This window comes from Nyctereutes procyonoides, unplaced genomic scaffold, assembly GCF_905146905.1.
Source record: "Nyctereutes procyonoides isolate TBG_1078 unplaced genomic scaffold, NYPRO_anot_genome, whole genome shotgun sequence".
NCBI lineage: Eukaryota > Metazoa > Chordata > Mammalia > Carnivora > Canidae > Nyctereutes > Nyctereutes procyonoides.
Window position 1 is genome coordinate 21,012,403 of NW_026575131.1, and position 17,135 is coordinate 21,029,537.

The window sequence follows — 17,135 nt, forward strand, 5'->3', positions numbered from 1 at the left end:
GAAGTGCTTCAGTATAGTCCACAAAATAAAACCCGTTACTTGTGCTGTATGGCCATCATTCCACACTGTACATTTTGAATGAATTCAAATGTTTTTTATTCACAGGAGAAGGCTTTTTGTTTTGTTACTCGTTTTTTATGTTTCATTTTATCCTTTTTCAGGAATGCCCCTCCCTCATTTGTCATGATTGTATCTTTTATGGTAAAATTGTCTTATGGCCAATGAGTTATGTGCCAAAAATGCTGGTGGCAAAGATGCTTGTGGCAAAACTACCTAGATTTTGTCTCCCCTGTACCCAGCTGTCTTGAATTATCAAAAATATCATTAGGTTAAAACAGTTCAGGGCAAGCATAAAGTATAATCCAGTAAGTAATATTCTGAGTGCCTACAACGTATATCTGACTAGGAGCTTGTGTGCCTTCAGAAGATAACTTTTTGTGCCATGAGAGGACTTAACTTTTTTTAAGATGAGATCAACACATAGTAGGTACTCATACATTGAATAACTGAATGATTAAGCTTATTCTGCATTCCTTTGGATATTAGAACTTGCCATCTCCTGGAGCCCCGTGCAGGCCCTGCCAGTATTGCTCACCAGCACGGTGCTGATCTATGCCTACCTGTTAAAGTTAGTTAGAAGTTAATTCTGCATAAATGTATCCATGTGTCTAAGAGCTTTTCCACAACCACAAAAGATGAATTTTATGAGTTTTTAGCTACCTCACTCGTTTTCCTTTGGCTTCCTCATGAATAAGATTGGCTAATAGGCATGATTCACGTTTTTGTCTTTTAGCTGTCTGTGTTACATGGGACTCCTTGGTGCCAGCAGGTCTAGAACTTCCCAGTTAAAAGCTAATGCATCTTGTGTTGAGAAATCTCACACTGACACCTCCAGTTACTTCGAGTTTGGCAATGGCTGTGTAGATTTCAAAACGATTAAGCAATGAAAAAGATTTTGTCATGTGCAATGGTGCTATAGTTTAATTTGAAATATGTATCATTTTGGATGTTAAAATAGTAATGCATCTGTATTCAAAGAAATAACAGAGCATTTCCTTCCCCCACTAGCTTGCAAAAGACAAAGAGCGCCTGCAAGCCATGATGACCCATCTGCACGTGAAGTCTACCGAACCCAAAGCCGCCCCTCAGCCCGTAAGTACCAAGCTCTACACCAAGGGAACAAAACCCTACAGTATCTTTTCTCTGCTTCCCCACCTCAAGTGTAGGAGGCAGGACAGCCTCCTCTGGCAGCTGTTAGTATTGAAGGATCTGAGTTGAGTTGACTGTTTCTGGGTATCTTTTATGAAGAGAGCAGTGTGCAGGGCACTTAAGAAGATAGAGGATGATACAGAGCCCCAGCCATGAGGCCCAACAACTAGCTCTTCGAGACAGATGACTGGTACTGTAGCAGGGTATGAAAATATATTATGATAGGTCACTGGGAAGGGGGAGAAAAAAATCTTTCCAAATGCTCTGTTTTGCTCTGCAAAAGACAGACCATGGAGTCAAAAGAAGAAGGCATTTCAGCCTGGGTTAGCCATGAGACAGCGGGTATGAGAAATAGAGTGAGGGCTAGTCCAGTCTAACTGTAACAGAGGAAAGAAACAGAAAACACACTCTTGGAATAATTGGAGGCTAAAATTGTGGAGGGCATCCAATGGTTGTTAGACAGTTAGAAGTGAATATTACTCGTTTTTTTCAGGTGGGAGATCAAACACGGTTCACTGAAATTGCATTTAACTTTTAGGAATCTCCTACTTCCTGCCTTGTTCCCTTTTCCTTAACCTTGAAGAGTGCCATCCAAGCACAGACAGTTAATATCGAAGCAGAAGGATGGTTTCTAAACCCCAAATCCTGTCTTGGGCCTCATTCCTTGCTATAAATTGATCGCTTTAACAGTTGTATTTCTCATATACTTATATTTCTAAAAATCTCCTTGTAGCTTCCACTGATTATTCAAAATGGAGAGAGTGCTGTGCTTCTTGATTTTTAAGATTTGTAAAATTTAAAGGTACACTGCCTTTATTTGATTTTGCTTGGAGTCACTGTGTGAAAATTAATTGAGCGTTGACAATCTATAGTTAGTACCAGCAATTTTAATCAATATGCAATGATGCAGCGTAATGGCAAAGTATTGGTTTATCTGTTTTGACTGATTTTTTTCTATAAATAAAGCAAACATACACCCATATATGTATGATTTATGGTGATAGAAATAAAACGGAGTCAGACTATTAACCCAGCAAATATGGTAGCCTGCCAAGATGCAGTTGGCAGACAAAATTAATGTCTGAAACAGAACACATTACTGAGATATAGGACATAAAATCATTAAACACTTTGCGCATCCATTTTTACTAGGAAAGAACCCTTAGTTTCCATGTGTTTTGCAGTAAATGGCTAGAGGACTGAATGTGTAGGCTACCAAAAAGAAAGGGAAACAAAAACCTAGGCCGTTTGATATTGTGAATCCACAGTAGTCAGCTGTGCTGTTTGTATTGCCTTCATCAGCCCCTCCCTCCTTTTAAGGAGGGTCCTTGGGAATAATAGGAGCCCAGCTAAAGCAAGTTGGTAAGACCTGGAAATGACTTGATGGAGTTCTCCAGTGGGCACAGCCAATTGCTAGGGGAATCGATTACCTTCTGAACTCTGGTCACACTGCTTTGTTTGAGATGGGATTTTTTTTTTTTTTCCCAGGATGAGGAATCTGAGTCTTTAAACCTAGTAATGAGAGAGAGAAAGAGATTATCTCCTACTTCCTCCATGGATTAAAAGCAGTGGATAGAATAATGTGTGGACTCCAGACTCTGGTCTAGGATGGACTCATGTTGTTGTATCATGGGGCTCCTTGGGAGGAGGAGGTATGAAAGTGGAGTTGTGAGACCCCATGGGGTGCTCAGTAAGTGATGGGGCAGGTGTTGGCAGGAAGCGCCATACAGGTAAACCTACATAGGCCACAAAAGGATCATTGGGAATCTCCATGAGGACCAGTGTGAAGCAGCCAGTAAACAGGGAAAAGCAGTCATGGGGGAAAGGCACAGGGAAGGAAGGTTTGTCTTGATTAGTATTAAAAAAAAAAAAAATGTTTTACATTCTAGAAAATTATAACTTTGAAGGGGACCTCCTACTAAATTTATTTTTAACTGTTCTATTGAAAATTCTCTACCACTAGTCAACATTATCTCTTAGTAGCTCAGCACAGTATTTCTTTATTAAAAGAAATAGGCACGAATATTTTTGACTGAAAAATTAATAGCTTTTGAATTCATACACAGCAGGTTTTCTTTTGCAAAGAAGTCCAATATCGCTGCACAGCACTTCTATAACCATTTATTTAGTGTCCAAGTCAAACCTTTGACAGCTAGAGCAGCGCTACAAGCCAATATAAAGAACTCCAAGATGTAAACCAACAATAGGCCGTCTGTGTGAGGTTTGCCATTGTCAAATACATAGATTGTTTGGATTAGTTTATGTAAATGTACTGTTGTATTACCCTTTGAAAAAAAAAAAGATCACATTTGTGTATGAAAAGTGGTTCCCTTCACAGGCAGCATTATAAATTCCTTATCCTTTAACTTACATGTAAGAAGTAAAAATTGGTGCCTGACAAGCAGATATTGTGTGACACTCTGTTGCCAGAGTGAACCTACCTTCTTTTCATTTATTGGAAAATAGAAAATTTTATTATAGATACCATCTTATAAATCAGAAATTATTAAAATATGTATAGGTGAGGCATTGGGAAATTAATTATAAAAGGTAGACGTGTGGTGTTTTGCATAAATTTTTACTTTCCTTGCCAAAAAAGGGGGGGAGGCATACACATTTAGCAGACCCTTGATTCTTTCAACTTTAGGGATACAGAGCTATCTGATGATCGATTCTAAGGTGCAAAATACTCCTTTTTGCCTGTAATTAATTTATTCCACCTTAAATAATAGAATGCATAGTATATCCTTCTAGAATCTTTGATTTGAAATAAGCAGCCACCAGGATTCAAATCTAACCATAGATGGGGACTTTCACATTATATCCTTGCCAGTAAGTTGATGAGGTTTTTTCTTTTTTCCATTTCTGTTTAAAAGGAACTTCATGTTTATTTTAAAATTCTTAGTCACTAAGTGATAGAATGCTTTTCTGTAAACGTTGCTTTTCACTAAATGCCATTTGGGTGGTAAGTGTCATTTGTTGTATCCAGTCATCCAACCAGTCCCTATTTCATTGCATCAGACAAACTGCCAAAACCTTCTTGGATTGTCCTTATATCAGCTCATAGACACATTCCTTGGACCCTATTGTAGAACTCATCTTCCCATTTGGGTAGATGGAGAATATGCTCATCTCAGGACGGTCCTGAGTGTTTAGGCACAGCTGTAAGCTCATCCCACACTGGGACGTGTGTGGGGGAGCCTTACTGTTCTTTGGATACTTTCAGTAGCACATCTCCCCCTCCACTTGCCTTCAGACACTTCATATCGAAGAAAACCTTTGCTTCCATAGTCATACCCAGGACAACTCACACAGCACATTATTTTTGGAAACAGAATTCCTGTGTTTCGAGTCAAGCTGTTTTATCAACAAGTATGTATTAAGTATGCTGCTAAAAACACAGAGCAATAAAACAAGAGAGCCCCATCCCTGCCTCTAAGGTCTTTGTGGAGTCTTGAGGGACAAACAACCACACACACTCATTGCATGATCATGCCATGTGTCAATAGGACAGCCGATCTACAGTGGGGATTCTGGGAGAAGTGGTGTCGGAGATGAAAAGGAAGAAATGGACAGGAGTCAGATCTGTGAGTCTTTCCTTGGGTTCAGAGGAGGTGCGTGTGTCTGTGGGTCTCTGAGGAAGGCAGTGGGGAGAGGAAGGCATGTCACAAGGACCAGTGTAGAGGAAGCAAAGGACCAGCCAGCGTCAGATAAACAAGGCTTTCTGGTTTTGAATTTATTTGTAAGCTTTTAATTTTGTGAAGACTGGGCCCTGCATGGAAAAGATAGGTAAAAGTTTCCCAGAGCAGCTGTATATTTTAGCAGTTGGGGATGCACAATGGGAAAAGCCTTTCTTGACATACGTTGAGAAGGGCCAAATTGACTATATTTTGAGTTTTAAAAGATTCTTCTCCTTTCCGTGTGAAGAGAAGCAAAAAATCAGACAGGAGTAAACGATCCTCATGAGACTGATGGATATTCTTTGGTTCCAAACACGGTAACATTCTCAAAGTAAACACCAAAGTGTATTGCTGGGGGTTCGTGTCCCCATGCTTGCTCCATGGAGAATTTGCTGAGCTATTTCCTTGGAGGGAAGCGTAACTCAGAGGACAAAACAATAACAACGAAAAGAAGCATGTCTGTGTCATGACTTTATTAAGCTGTTAAGGATTTTTTAAGAAGACTTCCCTATCATAATGTCAGGAAAATCCTATAAAGTGTATTTTATAATGCCGGAGTACATGAGAGGTACGCCTTGCTTCGGGGTATTCCTGCACACCAGAAAACAACTCCTGATCCTGGAAAAACCACATTCCTACAGATTTGGTGGGCAAGTAATTATAGCGTAGGTAGTATATCCTTCTTTATGAAAATGTTATAAAACGTTTACAGGAACTTGGATATTTGAAGCAAAATGCAGTATTACATTTTCCTTTTTACGCATTCTCTTTTCCTCCAACCATAGCAATTAGGACTGTTTCGAAATAGTTTTTAGCTGCTATAAAAACAAAGTGTCCCCCCTCTATAAAAAGGGTCTTTTAACTCTTAAAGCAGTGGCTGATCCTTTGGGCTGCTTGCAGCCTTGCTTGAGGCCTAGAGAAACAATCATAGGCAGTCATAAACGATTCCCTAGCACAGTCCACACAAGCTGTTTTTCTGTAGTGTTTCTCATGAAGCCCCCCCCCCCAGCCACCACCACACCCCCCAGCCCCATTCCACCATGTTCCCGTTCGCTGCCCGATACCCCTCAGAAAGGCCGGCCACCTCTGAACGCCCCCGATTCACGTCTAGAAACGGTGTGCCGTTCAAGCAGGCCTCAAGCCCGCTCAGGGCAGTGAAGCCAAGAGCAGAAAAACGAGTTCTGTGAGCCTCAAAGTCCCTACTAAGCAGCGAGGTGCCCCAGTGTTTGGGTTTCAGGTTTGTCTTTTGTTCTCAGAATCTGTTTTCATGTGAGGCAAGAGCACAAACAAAAATAAAAATGAGTTCTTATGGGAATACTTACGACAAGTCTGTTTCTGTCCGGGGTTTACATCAGCGCTTTGTTTATTTTTTAAAAATGTGAGTGACTCATCATCTTTAAAAGAAGAGAGGAGGTTACTGTTTAAAAACTAAAGATTAATCTTTTACAAAAGGACTCAGCAGAATCCGAGGCGGCTGACAGGGTCCTAGCAGTTGGGACGGGTACAGTCCCCAGGACAGTCTTTCTGGAAGTGAGCTGGGGTAGGGATGGGGGGGACGGTGGTTAAGGGCACCCGGAGATTTACAAAAGAAAACCCTGCAGCAATCTCAAGTGATAGAAGAATGTAACTTCTGGCCAGACCCTCAAAGCGATTATCTTTGCCGAAATCATCACATGACGGAAACTTGCCATGTAGAAAATATCAGAGTTACTAACTTTTCCAAACATAGCAACTTCTTTTTAAATAGAAAATACACACAATAAGAAAAATAGGAAAAGAAACCCTCCCAGTCCGATCCCTTCCTGCTCCATGCCCCGGGGAAAAAAAAAAAAAAAAATATATAAATATATATATATATATATCTCTTTTAAAACCTTAACTACAATCAGAAACACGAAGCACATATGCTTTCATTTCTAATTGATGATTATATTAAGATTTAATAGTTTACAATTAAGATGAATATTTCAAGATTACAGCAAAACCCACACCAGTCCCGATCTGTTCTTCCGTTCTAAGTCTGTAATTAATTTTCTGTTTTTTCTTTTTCTTTCTTTCTTCTTTTTTTCTTTTTTTTTTTTGAATCCACTGTTTTCAGAGAGACCTTAATTAGAAGAGCAGGTTTGGTTTGAACACAGAGCCTGTTTTGAACCCTTCCCCATGCTCCATCTTTTCTTTCCCTCGTGACCCTCCTCCCTGAAGATGGTTTTTCCTCAAGACAAGCATGTGATCATCAAACAAAAGTTTAAAAGTTAACAAACTTCTATAGCAGTTGACAAGGTTGACATTTCATTAACTTGTTGGTTCAGCCTTCAAATGATTCCGAGAGGCGAAGCACCCTCTGTTTGGAGTTTACGGCTTTTTGTTCTTCCTTCCCTCACAGACTACAGTCATGTTTAATTTGGAATCTGGGCTCCTTTGGCAAATTAGCAATTAGAACAATTTTGTGGGAATATGTATATGTGTCATTAGTTTTCCTGCAAATTAATAGCAAGGGCAGAGGTCAGGCAGAAATTTTCCACTTGACTGCCGTTCCTCTATTGAGACTTGGCACTTGGTTGTGGAATGGCCACAGCTGCTCTCAGCCACCCTCTTCCTGTAGGAACTGTCTTTTAATTAGTTTACCTCACAGCCATCATTACAAATATTACTGCCTCCCCTCCTCGAAGTAAAATTACTGTTTCTACAAAATATTCCAGTGACATCTTGCACCACTGCACATTGATGGTAGGGTCACTCGAATGCAGCATTTAATCATTAGATCACCTCCGTCCGCGTCTCCTAATTAGAACCCTTACAATACATTTTTATCTGGTAATTAGCTGAGATTGGCTGCTTCCTCTGTGGCTTATTAGAGACAGCCCAGCAGTGGGTGTGAATCACGGTGTCATTTGTCAAGCCTGGTAAGCCCCCTCTCTGCTCTCCCCTGGCTTCGTGTTTATTTCCATTTGCTACCTATGTTCAGAACCCTCCAGAAAACTCTACCATGTATTTCTTTGCGGGCTGTGCTAACCTGCAGGGATTTTATTTTTCACTATTGCTCATTCGGTACACACAGTCCAGGTGTTAAGACCTTTAGTAAAAGCTACAGATGTCCCATTCTTTTCACCTTTTATGACACAGTACCACGTGACGTGCCTGTTCTCCTGTGTGAGCACCACAGATGGATTTGTTACTTGCCGAATGTTTACATGAGTTTTGGCTTTTTTCGAGTCCACTGCACTGGGTGCCCCTTCCTCACAGAATGGGAAAGCAGCCGGCACGTTTCTTGCAGCCGTTGTATTCATAATTCTCATTACGTGTTTAAGAAAGTTATGGTGTTTAGGTGACTGTGTTTAAACGGAAAAGCCAAAAAGTAGAATTAGTCCTCAGAATCGCTTTATGTTTGTCACGCACAATGTCCTTTGACCGGTGTCTGTATTCGATGGTAGGACCTTCAGGGGCAGCGAACGAATGTTCTGTCCCTATTTTTGTCATTTTGGTTTCATGTGCCTTATATTTGTTCAGTAGTATTTATTGAATGTCATTTATAAGTAGGGACTAAAGCTATTCAGTGAATCCTTTCCAAAAATGAGCCTATAGAAAAATGAAACTGGTTAATGATTATTTTTCCCATTAACTGGGCATAAGAGATGCTTATACTGAAAGCCTAGGATCACGAGTGTGTGTCTGGTGGTGAATATAGGCAAGTTATTTCATCGATCATGAGCCTCAGTTTACTCATCTGTAAAACGTGAGCAGTGACATGTCCCTTATTAATCCTGGTATGAGAATGAGGTGAAACCACACAGTGGCAGGTGGCTTACAGTATGGTTTATACAAATGGTATCCATGCCTTTCTGGAATGTTTGGATATTTTTAGGCCTAGCAGCATCTGAGTTTTAAAAGCTGTATATTTATGAGCAGTGGCCTTTCATGCACTAATTCCCTTGACCCGTTGCTTAGGCTGATGCTTATACATACTGTTGCTGCACTTGGTAGTGATTAAGGCCCAAGGCAAAGAGGAGGTCAGCCCCAACCTTCCCGGTGGCTTCTCAGTTCTGCTCCATTCCGTGGCTGCTACTCTGAACTGGAAACACTTAGTCCTCAAATAGGTGTCATGAAGTCAGGTTTCCAGCACTAATAATAAAGCAACTCACAGCATTGGCCCAGTTTGCTGGGGGGTGGTCCTCTCTGGAACTTGCTTTTCTCCCACATGGGGGCTGGGGGAAAGGTCTGGCATTAACTGAGTCAGCATTTCACCAGGGGAGTTAAAAAGGAAAGCACAACTACAGGCTTTCAATCCACCATTCCCCCTTTGCAGGACCATGTTTACATTTTCTCCATTAATATTTACCTAACAATATTTGATCTTTCTTTTCTTCGAATTCCTTGTTTTTATTTTATTATTATTTTTAATGGAACTACCCTAAACATATGAGAAGCATTCTCATGGCCTTTTTCATTACTAGAGTATGAGTAGAGTTGAATCTTCTCAACAAACTGGAACTTTTAATGTCCTCTTTATGATCCCAGAAGAATCCCATTTTGAATACCTTCCATAAGTAACGCCTTATCCATAGGGCTACTGCAATAGTGAAATACTTATTTTGTTAAATGATCGAAAATCAGGTTTGAGAACATGTTACCAAATAAACCTACTTGCCTAGGTTTCTTGGATTTGGGGCCGGCTATAAGTATCTGAGATAACCAATTCTGTGTAAATTGTAATAATATGTTGTAAATGGCCAAGTTCTGTAGTATAGCCAGACTTAGTATTTCTGGAAGGACAAATTCAGGGTAAGGGGAACAGGCCCATTTTTTCAGTATTAATAAGAGAAGCACTTCAAGGTGAAGGTTTAATGGAAGGAAACCTTACTCCTTCATTTTCCTTCATATGATTTTAAATAAATACTACTCATTTCCTCTCTTAATTCCATTATATTACTGAGCATTTGAAACCCGAAGAAAAAAATAATTTTTACAGTTCCCAATGTGTTTCATGTCATTTTTTAAAATAGAGTCCAGTCCTCTATTTGGTTTAATGAAGATTATACATTAAGCTTTCAGAGATTAGTCTTTGCCAACTGATATAACCCCATGACGTCTTACTGGATCAGTGCCACTCTTTTTAAGATTTATTTATTTGAGGCGGGGTGGGGGGGGTGGGCAGGGCTCAGAGAGACTCTCCAGCAGACTCCACGCTGAGCACAGAGCCCAATGCAGGGCTGGATGCTCAACCAACTGAGCCACCCAGGTGCCCCAGTGCCACTGATTTTAGTAGCAGTCATAGGCCGAGTATCCCTGTTGGCTCCCATTGGTGAAGTTTCTTTATGGGGTTAAGTAGCCTAGCCCTGTGCTGGCCAGCGTGGCAGTCACTGACTACGTGTGGCTGTTTAAACAAAAGTTTAACTCTGATAAAAAGTAAGAACAGTTCCGTACTGGCTAGCACAATTGACAAAGTGCTGTTGGAGAGCTCAGGTCTGGAGTAATGTATCCCAACTGATGGCTTCTACAGTGTTGGTATTCACTGGTGCTACCAGGACTCTGTCACCTTCCTTGAGGTTTGGCAAGCATAGTAGGCAGCCCAGGAGGGTTTGAAGTCATGACTCAAGAAATGTTTTGACCCAAATCTTGTCAAGCTTCGCTGTGCCAGGTCACCCCTTTCTGCATTCTCCACTCATTTTCCACTGTCTTTGGAAGACTCCTGTGTCACCAACAAGTCAGGAGAACATGGCCAGAGAGATTTTGAACTAACTACTATGTAAACTGTTTTTACATGAGAACTCATCTCCTATTTCAGTCAATTATAAGCATCTACTTACAGAAGTAAAACTAGCCGGGTGTCCCCTGCATTATTCCTGCTGGATTTCAGATGCCTGCTTACTCACTGTTTTTCTGAAGCTCTTCTAAGAATTCTTCTTTTCCTCACAGCTGAATCTGGTATCAAGTGTCACACTCTCCAAGTCTGCATCTGAGGCTTCTCCACAGAGCTTACCTCATACTCCAACGACCCCAACCGCCCCCATCACTCCCGTCACCCAAGGCCCCTCCGTCATCACCACCACCAGCATGCATACGGTGGGACCCATCCGCAGGCGGTACTCAGACAAATACAACGTGCCCATTTCTTCAGGTAGATACTCCCATTTTTGCCTTATGCAGAACTGTAATAGGCAATTCTTGTAGACCAGCCTCTTTTTAAAAAGTGATAATTAATAGGACAATGATTCTTATTTAGCAGATATTGCGCAGAACCAAGAATTTTATAAGAACGCAGAAGTTAGACCACCATTTACATATGCATCTTTAATTAGGCAGGTAAGTAAATAACACAGTATGTGAAATTATATCAAAAGGTATACGTGTACATGGATATATTGATGAAGTAGATTTAAAACCGTTTAGTATGCAAGCATGCTAAAACCTTTTCTATAAGGTTTTTTAAAACTGCAATATATAACATAATTGCTTTTGATTAAGTATTACAATACGATGTGATTATTAGGAAATTCATTTCACACAACAGTGAAAATGAGCCTGTTTAAAGATGGCAAGTCAATTATCACAAGCTACAGTAATCTCTGATCCCTAGAATTAATCTGAGCTCTAAATAATTACTGAGCTTTAATCAGCTAGTGAAATGTTTTGCATTTCTCTTTGATTCTGCTTTATGAATGACTAATAAATTAATATTTCTGTACGGAAACAGAAATAAAAACTCAAAACAATTAGATAATTCCATTTTGAATTTTGCTATTGAACTGTTAAATACAACCATTAATCTTAGATCATTTCGTGAAACCTTTCTTGGGCTCTAGCTCTGAATCATGCTTATTTTATATTTTCAAGAAACTGTATAATGACAGTTCTGCTGATTTGGTCATAAATTATCTTCTTTTGTTACTTTTGCTTCTATAGGCCATTCTCGAATCTCCAGAAAAGCAGCTAACACTAAATGAAATCTATAACTGGTTCACACGAATGTTTGCTTACTTTCGACGCAATGCTGCCACGTGGAAGGTAAGCTTTCTCACAGGCCTGTTTAAAGCTTGGGTCTTGCCATTTAAGAGTTTGTTGTTGATAAAATGGAGGTATTGTAAGTTCAATGTGTGTTGTTTCTATACACTCAAGGAGTCAAATTTATGGGAGTATTTTTTTAAGAAAATAGTACTATTGGGGTTAAAATGCTGGGATAGAAGACTCCCATTACATTGACATCAGATTTTGGATAGACCAGCCAGTGAAATCATTTCTGTCCAGTTAAAATACGTAGGGAAAAGGAACGCATGATACTGTCATCCCGATGTGAAAGTTAGCCTCTTATTTACACAAACCTCATGCTTTTCGGTTGTTAGCCACCATCAGTATTTGCTGAAATGCATGGCTAACTTTTTTTAACTGGAGAAATAATCAGACAAACTGGACATAACTTTCATTAGTTGCATTAAAAAAAAAAAAAAAAAAACCTCCTTACCATAATTAGTAAAGGAAGTTGTGTGGTCTCAGGACTAGCCCTGTGTATGGGAGTTAGCACAGGAAAGCACAATATATTATTAAGTTTTTGGTTTTATTTTGGGTTTTTGGTTTTGGTTTTTTATGTTGCACTGTCTATCAGAGATTCATAGATAACTCTGGAAAAGAAAATTATCTAACTTCACTGTAACACCATTTGCTATAAAACAAAACAAACCCTCAGCTCCATATGGGACGCCACCACAAGGCTTGAGGGTCACATGACTATACCTCATTTCCAGTTCAGCAGTGGGTTCGCAGATTCTTAAATGAAGCCCTCACAGATTTTTGGATTTTGCCGCTTTTAATTTCTTGCTTTAAATATTCTTGCTATAAAAGAGGGCTGGGTCCAATCTGACATTTTTGTTTTGTTTTACTACTTACAATTCTTATAATCCCCAAATTCCGCAACACGTAAAATGCCAATATGTTAGGATATTTTTACATGTCATTATTATAAATATGATAGGGATTTTTGATAGGATGCAAAGGAAATTTGCTACTTCTTAAATTTTAGATAAGAGAAAAACAAAAGTAGAAAACACATTTCCTCCGTTACATTCTTGATAAATTAGCATTTTAAAAGAAAATGAATATAAGCATAGAATTAATTTATCAACCTTACCCAGGCATGAATATCTATTATGGCTCGAAGTATCCTTTTTATTTCCATTAAGACACATGGGTGCTGAAGGGAACCTATGTTCAGAACCTTACCCGCTTTTCCTCAGCCTCCCTCAGGAGATAAAATGCAAAGTATCTTTAGCTGTGAATGCTTTTCAAAATGTAGGAACTATAAGCATGAAGCAGACATTTTTTTCAAATTGCCTTTTATAAATAGCAAATGATCAAATTTAAAAATAATTACTAGCTGCGAATATGATATTTAAGCTCAGATGTACAGCTTTAACTTTTTCATTTTTGCAAACTGCAGGAAAAAGTGCCATCAATATAAACAATCCTAGAACAAGTACCAAATGACTCATAAATACGTATAATTTTCTCTACGTGTCCTTATTTGTATTGTAATCTTAAACAAAAGATGAAATGCCCAGTTTAAGTTATGATTGAGAAGGGCTTATGTTTTTGGGCAATTTTTAATTTGTGGATACTTTTGCTTAGATGTACAGTCTGGGAAAACAAAACTTAAGTTTGAGTTTCTGTCTTTACTTGCATGGCTATATGCTTCAGACAGATCTATAGCAATCCTTCAGGCAGACATGGTTTTTTTAGATACAGTTCTAAATATTTTGATGGTTATTTTAAAATATTAGACAATGATAAGGTTGAGGGGAAACGTTGCTTTCTTTCCCCATTATGTCGTCTATACATATATAGGATCTGTCTGGATTTTTTTTTTTTTAAAGGAAGTTCGGGTTTATTTTAACCTCCTTAGTATTGTTCTAGGGAGGTAAGAGGAGACCTTTCACATCCCTATACTATGCATTGGTACAGCATAAAAAAGAAAATCCTTATTCAGAGAGCAGCCTACGATCTATATGTAAAGAAATTGTCCTTCCAAGTATAAATACAACATGACAAACGTTTTCAGAGATTTTTTCTTTTGTTTTTATGCAAACCCTCCAGGCCATTTGAATCAGGGATGTCCTTTCATGGTCACCTGGATGTTTTCAATCTACCCCAATGATGCTGATGTTGCTCAGAAATTCTGAGAATCTCTTCCATGGATTCTCCTTGCGAGTAGTTGATAACTTAGCTATGTAATAAAATGTGTCTCATTATCTTCTCAATATTCCATATCGTGAAAGAACAATCATCACTATCTCGTGTAACGCCTCAGAGTCACCAGTGGTGATTATCTGAACGTCAAAACAGCGCTCAGTATCTTGAGAGAGGAAATACTGCAGGTAGCACAAGGGGTGGAGTGCCACACATTTGAGCAATGGCAGCATCATTGGAATGGAGTGGAGGAGATCCTCTGCGGCATGGGAGGTGGGATTTATGCATCCACTTCTCAGGCCACACTGGTCACCCTCCTTACTCTCTGTAAGAAGAAAGTTTTGAGTAAAGGGCATAGGTCTTTTTGTAATGTCTTTATGTCTAATTTGGAGTTTAGATTAGTAAGCTTAACCAAGGATGCTAAAGTATGGAAGCCATGCTTGTTTCTGGCCCCAGTAGGGGGTTGGGGATTCTTCTGAAACTCGAGGAAAAATGAGATGTTAAAAGCCCTTTACCTTTGAGTTGAGATCCTCGTTTTTGGTGGGGTCTAGCCGTCAAGGATCTCAGTTTAAGAATGCTCTTGGAAATGACATTTAACCATAAGAAACACGGACAGGGTAGCGGTAGAAATAGAAATATGTGTCTTCAGGAACCATCAGCTTGCAGGAGTATCATCTTTTTGCCATTGAGAGTTCTACTCAAGTGTTTTCTTTGGCATTTTCTGTTAATTAAGGCAATTGCCCATCATAAGGGCCAAGGTTTGTATCTATTCGGGAAGGTAAGACATAGCCTGATGATGGATACTGATGCCCTGTGGATCCTTTCACTCCCTCATGCTGCCAGCTGTAGGAGGTGATGCTCTCAATGGTAAAATCCAATTTAGATAAATCTGACAAAATCCATAGAAGGTATTAAAGCCAAAACTTTGAAGAACAAAAAAAAGAACAAGAGCAAAATGTAGTTAACAATATTATCATCTTGCATGATTTTTTTTTTAAATACCCTTTTTTATGGGAGATAAGTGGGCTTACAGGGGACAGTTTTATGCTTTCCATGTTTATTTTGAAGTCATATTAACAACATTTTCAGATTTTTACTGTGAACCCTATTTTGGGGCTTCTATGCATCTTAACTATTTCTTCTGGTTGGCTCCTACCAGAGACTAGACGTCAATGCCAGAGTTTAAATTCATCGATAATTTCGGGTTTTTTTATTTTTATGTTTGGAAGAGGCATCCTTGACCACAAGAAGGTCCTCCACGGGGGTGGTGCAGCTACAGCTCTTGGGGATGGTTTTACAAATGTGGACTGTGAGGCTGAATGTACTGCTGTTTTTGGAGTCTTTCCTTATAGAAAATGTAAATGTTCTCTCTTTTATACTTGCTGCAGAATGCAGTGCGTCATAATCTTAGTCTTCACAAGTGTTTTGTGCGAGTAGAAAACGTTAAAGGGGCAGTATGGACAGTGGATGAAGTAGAATTCCAAAAACGAAGGCCACAAAAGATCAGTGGGTACGTCCACCATGTTTGAACTTCTTAGCCCAGCTCGGATTGTGCTAACAAGCGTCAAGTAGAGGCTTTTGGCTGCTAGACGGTGTTAGACCAACGAACCGGTGTCACGTTGTCTCAGTTAAGGGAAGCAAAAAAGCATTTCATCCCTCCTGTTTTGTATCCCCACCAGTCCCCCTGCCCTGCTTGCCGGTCTTTGTTGCATCCCACGCTAGTAGCTTTAGGTGGCAATGCATATTAACCCTCACAAACCATTTTGCTTATGCTTATTGCATTTTATTTTCTTTTTCCTGTTCCCTGTATTGGATGTCTGTTCTGCCCCCCCCAACCCCGTCTCCTTTTGTTGCCACTCCATCTCCTTTGCTGCTGCTCCTATCCCAGGGTGCCATTCGCACCAACCTCTCACTGCATAAGTGCTTTATCAGAGTAGAGGATGAGTTTGGGTCCTTTTGGACAGTTGATGATGAAGAGTTTAAACGTGGCCGCCATATTCAACGAGGCCGTCCTCGCAAATACTGCCCCGGTGAAAACTTTGACGAGCTTGTCACACAGTAAGAGCCTTTACTTGCTTTTGTTTTGTTTTTCTGCTGTTGCTTTGGCTTTGCATGGTTGACTCATCCCATGTAGTTTTGCATTTCACCCAGTAGCAGTGCCACGGCTTTCTGCAATGGAACTAAATTGTGTGATTCGTACATGTATTTCTCTTGTTTCTCTTTGGAACACCAGTGCCTTGAATAATGCTTTTTTGACGTCTTTGATGCACATATTGGTTGTATCTCGATCCAGCAGCTTACGGGGACCCTTTAAGAGTACATACCTTGGCGTGAAAGTTAATTCCTCCAAGTACTCGAGAGTTAAAACGTGTTATTTTCACGGGGTCAGTTTCTTGTCATTTGCCCATTCAGTGACAGTCCTATAAGTGAAGTGAAATGAATGATTCCAGAGAAATCAGTGATAGCACATACGCTTCCCTTAAAGTCCAGTGATCAGTCTGGGTGACTTCCTACTGGAAGCCTCTCCTTCCCAGAGATACTTTTCAAACAGTATCTTTTCCGCCTTTGATCAGTTAATGGACGCAGCATCTAGTATTCTTACAACCTCCCAGGTTTGGCTGTGCCAGAAAGATTTCAACCCAACCTCCTGCCTTACTTAGGAACAACCCTTCCCTGCCCCACCCTTCTCCCCATCTTCTTTGGCAATACATGTGCCACAGAGGGGAGATCTTTAAGAGCCGTCCTACCTTTGCTCCGACAGTCATTCTGGAGTTAAGATCATGGAGATGAGTCTCCTTCTAACTATCCCAGGAGCCCCGGATGCCAGCACCACTGACTGACTTCTCCCAACCCAGTGCCCACACCCCCACCCAAGCTTCTGCCTTCCTGTTGGACTCATGGCAGCTATAAAAAATTTGCAGAGAGATCAAGATTTTGTGGGGAAAAAAAAAATGTATCAGTGGAGGGAGGAGTCCCCAGGGCTGGTCTAACTGAAGCTAGAATTTTACACCCAGTTGCCTTGAAGAGCAAAGTCCCGCCCAAAGGTATAGCCCCATAAAGCCAGGGGGTGGG

At 40.1% G+C, this 17,135-nt stretch overlaps 1 protein-coding gene and 1 long non-coding RNA gene across 17 annotated transcripts in view; one reads left to right on the top strand and one right to left on the bottom strand.

Moving 5' to 3' along the window:
• LOC129521476 (uncharacterized) overlaps positions 1-6,255 on the bottom strand; it is a 39,809-nt gene extending 33,554 nt beyond the window's left edge. Inside the window, exon 1 of one of the 2 annotated variants that reach the window (XR_008666818.1) lies at positions 6,212-6,255. This is a non-coding gene — a long non-coding RNA (uncharacterized LOC129521476). The remainder of the gene's footprint in view (positions 1-6,211) is intronic. The other variant, XR_008666819.1, reaches the window with a different exon arrangement.
• The window catches only part of FOXP1 (forkhead box P1), a 582,432-nt gene that overhangs the window by 550,154 nt on the left and 15,143 nt on the right, over positions 1-17,135 (top strand). For 13 of the 15 annotated variants that reach the window (XM_055342934.1, XM_055342933.1, XM_055342936.1 and 10 more), the window contains 5 exons: positions 1,069-1,152; positions 10,803-11,004; positions 11,110-11,189; positions 11,790-11,891; positions 15,452-15,573. In XM_055342934.1, the coding sequence (XP_055198909.1) occupies positions 1,069-1,152; positions 10,803-11,004; positions 11,110-11,189; positions 11,790-11,891; positions 15,452-15,573 (590 nt within the window). Of the gene's footprint in view, positions 1-1,068; positions 1,153-10,802; positions 11,005-11,109; positions 11,190-11,789; positions 11,892-15,451; positions 15,574-15,951; positions 16,122-17,135 lie in introns of all 15 variants that reach the window. The other 2 variants (XM_055342948.1, XM_055342941.1) reach the window with 2 other exon arrangements.